Raw genomic sequence first — 9260 nt, 5'->3', positions numbered from 1 at the left:
CCTTGCCTCATTAATTTCACGTTTAGTATAATGTGTGAACTTTATTCATTAAAATGCTGTAGAGCTTCATCAGGTTAGGTTTATTTTCTGATGTATTCTGACGGCCCTTTTCAATACATTTTTTTTATTCTCGCAATGCCAGGTACATTATTCAGTGGGATTTTCTTTCATTTTCACTGTGGCTTTGCTCAAATTTATTTCTGTGACCTCCATAATTCATTAAAAAGGCAGACAAAGTCGCCACCAGCAGTACTTAATGTAACACTCTGCAAGCTTTTTTATTCATTTTCAGCTCAATGTGGTTCTTAAGGGCTGTGCGACACAAAACTTGCACTCATTTTAAGTGGCCCAGGGCAAAAAAAGAATTGACAGTTAGCCTGCAAATTCATTCATTTTCAAGCTCGATTTTTATCAGGTCCACAGTGTTGCTGTAAGTACAGCTTCCAGTAAAACAACCTCCCACTCCAACAACAGCTCTTCCTGGCTGGTTGCCTTTACCAGCCTGCTCAAGGCATTACCAAGGTAACTACACACCCTCTGCCCGTGATTGTGATGGAAACATTACAGCCTTAATTTAGTTTATCGAGTTAGGGCTGCCTGCGTTGGGAAAAGGATTTCTATTGGTGGCAGACACTGATGGTCAGAATCATCATTGAATAGAAACAACATATACAAATCTGAGAGGCTTCCAATAGCTATTCACCCCATATGTGCAGTGTGGCTGCCACTGGTTTGTACTTGTGGCCCAAAGCAGTATATAAGAACTCCTTTTTGACTTTCAAAGTGGCAGCATTGCAGGCACCAATCATTTATTGGCTTCCCGTACATGCTTGTGTTGTGTTACTACTGGTGTGTCTGGATACTGATAATATGATTTAAAATGAGCTTATATACCATGGTGATATCAGACTTCGCAGATGAGAATATCAGACTGGATTTCCACGTCCTTCATTTCTGGATGCTTTCCCCTCTTATGTTTCCATTATTCTGTCACCCTCATATGTCCTCATATGTCTTCCTCTGGATGATAGTAGAGTATCATAATCACTCTTGGATGGTCCTGACAATTTATAGAAAGAGGATTAGGATGCAGTGTAAGGATGCTGTGTGTGTATTGCGTCTCATTTCTATGGTAATAATCCACAAAGGCCTGAAGCTTCTCTATACTGGCTTGGGTATGGCCATTTAGTATGACATTGACCTCTGCTGGCCACAGAAAGCCATTACATTTGCATGTGGCAACTGTATGTTCCCTGCCTTTGACATGTTTATGTCCTCAACACTGACAAAATGTGTAAATGTTTTATATCCTCTCCTGGCAGTTTTCCTCTTCTTGCAGGCGCCCCTTTACACTATGCGTATTTCTGCTTACAGCTTGATTCTGATGGCTAATGAATTAACTCCATCTCTGGTACAGTATCTCAAGTTGCACAAGCAATCTGGTAGCTAGACTGCACATTCAGGGGTTATTAAAGGAAGTTGTCAGCAAAATTTCTAATGGCACCTTGGGAGGTGAGCTTTCTGTAAATGTATGAACAGACTCTACAAGGGACAGACAGTATCAAACCACATGGCTGAACATTTTATTGGAATGATTCCAGTACTAACATTAAATTGTGAAGGTTGAATTGGTGACTTTATTTTGGTATCAGCCTTTTGGATGAGGCTAAAGGATTTACAATGTCATGACTGGTGACATAGCCTAGCAGAAATTCATCTTGTTTGACATGTGTAGCACTTTGTTTTACATTATTTATTTATTGATTATTCTGCTCAGAACACTTGAGGCCAGAGATCATCTTCAGTCATCTTTATTATCATAATTATCAGTCTGAAAAATAAGGACAACATGCAATACGGAAATTTCACAGGAAAATTATACAAATATATTGAGTGTTGCTGGTTGTATGACAGAAGGTTAAACTTTGATGTTTTTTCCACTGTACATGAAAGGAGATATGAAAACATACAGTAGCTGAGAGTAATTCCCAAGTCATATTCCCAACAGTGTTCATGTTCTTAGCTGAGGTAAGGTAATGTTTAGTTCATCAGAACCACAAGAGAATGAAGCAAAGTGTAATACAACACTGCCAATGGCAGTGATCGACACTTGCTATCAACATATAGCTATCACTGATTTCAAACATGTCACAAAATGAAGATTGCTTTCCTTTTGGATTTCTATAAAACTATTAATATCACTCTTTATATTGGAAGGAAAGAAAGTTTGGAAACTATTTTAATTTATCTAAGTACACAAGCAGTTAGAATAAAATAGTTTGTATAAAGTTTGACTAAAGTACATGGCGTGATGTGATAACGTTTTGTTGTAATCCATAACCCAGTTTTACATGCATAAAAGAAAGGCAAATGTTTGCTTGATTCATCCACAGAGAAACAAACCAGGGGAAGGAAATACTTTCACTTCTGTCCATTAAAAGGGGGGCTGCCTTTCTGATTTTTTTACTCAAACAATCTCACATCAAGTTCCCTTTATGTTCCTTTTTGGACATCCTGGAGTATTTCCAAGTGGACGGATCAGTAACATCGATGCCACTTGTAGAAGTACTGTCGCGTCTTGTTTGTGTTTTCGTGTATCACTGTTAAGTTTTTCTCTCAACACCAGTTCTTTACTGAGTGAAGGTTAGAAAAATCTCTTCATCCATCCACCCTCCCATCCAAAAAAGCTATGTAAGTTAACAGGCTTGTTTGATGAAAGTCTTGCAGTAATCCTACAGGGTTCGCAAAGGCATGTGCTGGTGCCTTGTGTCCTGTTGTATGGTAGATTAGGACAATTCCCCTGGAGGTGCCATTGCTGCATTTATTGTAGCCACCTCAACTTATGTACACGACGGGAGAGCGTGTCTCCCACTCTATTTCACCTGAGTTCTTGTTTGCTGCTATGGCACATGGCCCTGCAGGAAGAAAGCAACCTAGGTGGGACAGGCACTCGCTGTGTTGTGCTGAAATGAATGGCTAAGTAGGGAGTGGAGTGTTGCAATACGATTGCTGAAGGAACAGGAGGGAGACATTCATTTCACAGGTGCAGAGTGGAATCAGTGCTGGTTAGCATCTCATGCCTGGATGTGTGGGCAATGTCTGCTCCTTATGTGTCGAGGCTGCGTTTTCTCTTGGCTTTGTGTGCATACAGGAAGTACATGGTGTGCCCAGTGGTGATGAATAATACAGAAATGATAACTAGGATGCCAAAGTGCTGTGGCTGTGGAGCGGAGATCACCATGATGAAGTGAAGCAGATCCATCAGGTAATTCATAGAGCTCTGCACCCCGTTCACCACGCCCCGCTCTGACTCGCAGATGTTCTCCTGCAGGAGTTGGGTCACTGTCAGGTCGAAGGACCACAGACCTAAAACACAGATGTTACTGGGGTTTAAAAGTTGACCTGGCAATTAAATTAGCTTTTTTTCACAACAGCTTGATATTTATTGAGCTCTTCTCACAATAATTGTTTTAAAAAGGTACTTAACTAGAGACTACCCTATACTTTTTTAGGCTGATACTGACATTGACATTTTTCTAAGGACCGCCGATGTATAACTAATAAATACTCTAAATATAGGGAATGTGTGGGGAAATTGTGGCTGATTGGATATGCCGCATACTATAAATGCACATTGCAATTCTACTGTCGACTATCAATAAAAGGTAAAAATGCAAAAATTAAAATAGTAATACTGCAGTGGCAAGCAGTATATGCACTGAGTGAGACATTTGACATTTGTGTACAGTGCTCTCTGTGCAATGGTGACATTTTCTTAATAACATTACATTTTTGTACTGCTATTTCCTATGACTCATTGCCCAACATAGGTAGCAATATATTCATGATTATCTAATATTGGCTTATATATGTGCCATGACAATGTATAGGTCAGGCTCTACAGTTGACAATACTCTCACACATTGTATATGATTATAGTTTTATCATTTAAGTTTTGGCGTCTTTTGAAACGAGTCAGCTTTGGATGTCCTTCTACTCACCAATACGTGCTGTGATAACACCCAAGAACAGCAGGATAATGGAGATGTAAGATTCTGGTGCTGTACCAGAGGGCACATTGTCAAAAAGCACAGTATTGTTGGTCCAGTGGATGGAGGAGCGATCGGGTAGCAGTGGCTGATTGCTGCCTCCCCTCAGAGGATAAGTGTGTTTTTGCCTTTGGCTTGCCATCCCTCCAAGCTCAGTGGAGGAGTTGGAGGTAACGTCAGGCATCAGCAAGCTAAGATCCATAGGGCTGCCAGGGGCGAAGACAGAACACACACACAGCAGCAAGCAGCCCAGGTGGATGCAGCTTGAGATAATGCCTGTGTTAACCAGGCCATAGGTCTTCCTGAGTCTGGTGAACATCACAGTTCCCATCAGCCCTGTGATAGCTGATACACCCATCAGTAGACTAAGGAGAGATCCGCTTATGCCCTGAGTATAGGCATAGCCTGTTGTGATGCAGTCGAAGCCCAGGACTGTGGTATAGAGGAAAGCCAGACCCATTCCTGCCAGGAAGACAGGCTGGCGATAGTAGGCTCTCCAGCCATCCTTACAGGTGCTCACCAGCCAGCGAAACCTCCGGAAACACAGCGGCAGGTTGGTGATTTCTTTGAGGTTCAGGCTTGCGTTGCAGTTACCTTCTGTCAGAGGCAGAGGCTGTGCAACGATACCTTCAGCTGATGAGAAAGAGGAATGTCATCTATCACTTTTTTACGTCAGTTTTAAAGGCCCAATCCTCACTTAGTGGTCTGCACCCTTTCTGCTCCATGTCTTGTTACTTGCTACACTAATCTACATGGGCTGCATGTGGAATGCAGGCTGTTGCAGTTGGCTGCTCTGCACAAAGTGAGAATTGCGTCTTCAAGTAATGTACGCTTCAATTTTTGTTCACCATTGTATAATATGAATTAAAGAACTCACAGCACTCATGAAGCCCACCTTAGAAGAACGCACAATGCTTATTTTCAACCAATCCAGTAAACATATGTACTATATAACCATTATTAAAAAGATAATGAGACCATTACTGTATAAATCCTTATAAGATGAATATAAGCATTAATAAGACGACATAACGGTTAATACTAGCTTATAAACATGTTTATTGTTAGATTATAAACCAGTTATAAGCACTTATAAGAAACTTGTTTCAGTTTATATATTGCTTAAGACTGTTTATAAAAGCCTTGTTCTTGCTTTAAATTGGGTAGCTGCTGAAAGCGTAGTTTACTGTTAAGAAATGCAAAATTAACTGCTAATAATTCATAAAAAAACTGTGTTATATGATATGATAAGTAAGTTAGTTAAACCCAATAAATGATTGTAATGCCATTATAAACAGTTATAAGAAACTCATAAGGTTTTTATTAATGTTATTAAGCAGTCTTTTAACAAATTTCTGCTTGTAAATGTCTTATAATCTAACATTAAACGTGTTATTTAGTCTTAATTATATTAATAAGCATCGTATAAGGAATTAGGGCCTTACTACCTATTTACAAACATTTATTACAAATACCTTGATGTAAAGTGTTACTATCGCTACATTGTGAACTAAATGCCTAATGTACTAGAACTTATTGTAGAGCGTCCTTTTCATTTTTATATCTACATGTTCACTTGGTATGTGTAGGACTGCTGACCGGCTTTTATGCACATTTTTAGTAATTCTCAAAGCCTATGAATGATAAAATCCAGGAATACAGCAGAGCTCAGAAATCTTGAAAACACTGATCAGTCCTTACCTTGTAACCTTCTCATCTCCAGATACTCTTCATCCTCTTCCTCCACTGGTGGTTTAATTGAAAGAGCAGGGACAATGCGATACACCCGTGACAGGAAGAAGAACTCCACAATGAGAGAGACAAGGTTCCAGCCCAGGATGAAGCCACAGCCAACTACATTGGAGGCCAGGGTCATGACCTGTCCCACTGCTAGTGGGGCCAGGATGTTAGTCACCTGATCTATCCGCCTCATGGTCGCATTCATTCCTTTTGTTAGGATCAAAGACACAGAGGTTAATGTGCTTCTACTAGAGGACTTTCGGCAAGAGCAGAAACGGCCAATACCTGATAGTGCCTGTAATTTAAATATCTAACATGCACACCCACAGATACAAGGCCATGATAGACATGTAATACCATCCAATTTGTGCATTAACAAAGAATGAATCCCCTCACCAGCTAGGTGACCTCGGTTGTAGCCTGTGATAACCACAATCCAGTCCCTCTGAATGGCAATGGTCAGTGCGGTGCTTGCAAGGTTTGCCACATCTGCCAGGATGATCACCACCGTATAACAAACCACCTTGTGTAAGTTTTGCGATGCAACATGTTACTATGACAGCACAGAGTAGCCACAAACTCAGAAGCAGAGACAACAGGGACACAAGACAGAGGGAACAACAGCAGCAATAACTCCTCTATGCAATAATAATGGTGAGTAATATCTTTGTATATCAACATCGTAGCAAGTTATGAAATGTAATTATTAGTCAAATATGTAGTGTCTACTCACAGTAAGCCATCCATCCCAGATCTGTTCAATCCTTTGCTTATATAAGAACACCAACATGAGCACAATGCTACATACTGTCACTGAGATGTTCTGAATGAAAAGAGATGCATGTGCAACTAAAAACAGAGGGACAAAAAACAGTTTTAGACTCTCAGAACATAGATGATATATTCTGAAAAAAAAACCCATAAAAACATAATGCTAGCCTTTACAGATATGAGTCAGTGGCTGCCAACCTTGTGCCTCGAGTCCTGCTGGCCCTGCTAGCTATCAAGTCAGTGAATGATTTGCACTTTAGACACGAGGGAAATGCAATTTACCACCTGGTGGCACAGGAAACCAGCTGACGTCTGGGCCCAAGATTGAGATCCACTGATCTATATCACTGTTCTGTGGCATACTGCAGGCTAAAATTTTCAAATGGTTTTGAAATTGTTCTGCATACCTTTATTCCTGGGATTGCGATCTACCCAGTCTCCAATCAAAGCCCCAAGTAGGAGCACTGACCCAGCCACTACCAATCCAAACACCGCAGTCAACAGCAGGTTACGGCCGTACAGCTCAATGAGGAACACAGAGATTGCAAAGTGCCACATGCGGTCACCCTGTTTAACACAACATAAGAGGACATCGTTATGTGTTGTTTTGCATGGTGCTGTCTGTATACTGTCACACAGTTTACAGTAAGTAGACTACCTTGCAGTTATTTAAGTTTCGATGTCTTATATATTTCTCCAGGAATCTGTTTCTTCAGGAAATGATTCTTACCCACATTGACAATGCTCCACTGACATAGATGAGAAACTTGGGACCCTTGAGGTAGATAAGAGCTGAACCTTACGAGGAAATGCATAAAAATAGGATAAGCTTACATTATATATGCTACAAACATATTCCACAAATTGTAGTTGGATTTAAAGTTGAGTTCACCTGGTATACTCCTAGCTTTTTTAGCTCTCGCATTCCTGACATCGTCAGACTCAAACTCGACCACAACCCCGCCACACTGGGAGGCATCTGCTCGCTGGGACATTGCCTAGAGTAGGACCACATAGGTCAAAAAACTGTTGAACTTGTCGCACCCTTGTCCCATTGTTTATAGTACAGTGTTTTATTACTGTAGGTCACAGCATCACTTAGATGTTTGGAAAGAAACTAAGGTTACTTTCTTGTTGATGATTACAAGAATGTTTAGACCACTTAGGCCTATAAGATAATTGGTTATTTACTTACTTATATAGAAGGAAGCAATTCTATATACAGTACCAATAATCAACATGTGGCAATATTGTAGTTATTAATTAAAAACACAAATTATTTTTCCGAGCCAGCCTCTTTATGCAACAAAACTTGGCCATGTCCTTTTGAACTCAGCAAACTGCCATACCTGCCATAAGTAGCCAACTTCACATCTAAGTCACAAAGTTTCAATCAAAATCAATTTTGTGTTTTTCAAAGATACAAGAGGCTCAAACAATGGCTATCGGACTGTGAAGCAGAAAAAAATGTCAAACAATAAGATTTCATAAGTTATTCAGACACTGCGATACTGAAAATAGCATTAGCTTGACAGCTAGCATAGCTCTATAAATGCAGTCTTAAACTGACGATAATTAAAACACTCTTATTAAAGTCAATGTAAGGTCAATCACCTTTGTTCTGATGTTACACTCAATCCTCTCTGTTGTTCCTCGATGATGTATCTTGTGCCATGTATCCTACATTGGGATGCTAGTCTTTCCTAAGAGCTGGAATTCAAGCTGTAGTAGTTTGAAAGGCTTAATAACATCACAGTGTTCAAGTGCACCATTGTATGAAAGTGCCAGAAAAGCAGAACAGGCAGAGAGGCAACAAAGGCAGCCAGCATATTCCAAAGCACGTGACTCTGGGGGGACAATATCACTGTCCACCCACACCACAAAAAGGACAACCGTGTAACTCGTATGACTCAAAATACACACACATGCACACACGCATATGCGCATGGTCAGTGAGCACATGCATGCACCGCCGAGTCCTGCTACTCGCATACACCCACATGCACTGTTGACATGCAAAAAAAGTTACATAAAGGGCTCATCATGCAACACTACATCACTCTTCACACTTGCAGGTAAAAGAGGGTAGTACTACTACTACTACTACTACTAATAATAATAATAATAATAATAATAATAATAACAATAATAATAGCTTGGATTTATATAGCATCTTTCACAAGACCCAGGGTAGAGAGCAGATAGTTTTATCACAGAAATGTGATTTACAAGAAGATGCATTATTTTAACAAGTGATGGCAACAATAATGAGGCAACATATAAACATTGCTACAAATATCATTGTATCATTGGCATTGCTTGTACACAGTTGTATTGTAAACCACTGTATTTTTTTTTTAGAGTTAATAATGTGCTTATCACAAACCATTCAGAAAAGTGATTCATCACTCTCTGTTTGTCCCCATTCAAAACACCAACACAGGAAATTAACTGTTGTCTTCCTTTAATCAAATATTAACACAAAACTGATATTCAATTCTAGCCTTTAGGATTCTCCTGTTAATGTTAATCTCAGGGATATTGTCCTGAATTTATTTGATCTGGCTGACATTTGAATTTCCTTGAACAACATGAATACATTAGTGTAAATTAGGATGAAATTAATGTGTTTTAATTTTAGCGAATATACAGAAATTACAGCTGCTACTGCCAATATGCTAAACAAGTGATAATGTCATT

The 9260-nt window shown here is 39.7% G+C and overlaps 1 protein-coding gene across 1 annotated transcript; it reads right to left on the bottom strand.

Moving 5' to 3' along the window:
* Window positions 1-3106: 3106 nt before the first annotated feature.
* LOC141012377 (ferroportin) lies at window positions 3107-7555 on the bottom strand. The gene is given in 8 exon segments (XM_073485840.1): window positions 3107-3366; window positions 4002-4662; window positions 5710-5996; window positions 6186-6312; window positions 6523-6638; window positions 6968-7127; window positions 7291-7358; window positions 7453-7555. Coding segments are annotated over 8 exon segments (1782 nt in total).
* Window positions 7556-9260: the final 1705 nt, after the last annotated feature.

This window comes from Pagrus major, chromosome 17, assembly GCF_040436345.1.
Source record: "Pagrus major chromosome 17, Pma_NU_1.0".
In the NCBI taxonomy this organism is placed as follows: domain Eukaryota; kingdom Metazoa; phylum Chordata; class Actinopteri; order Spariformes; family Sparidae; genus Pagrus; species Pagrus major.
This window is presented reverse-complemented; position numbering and strand designations above follow the sequence as displayed.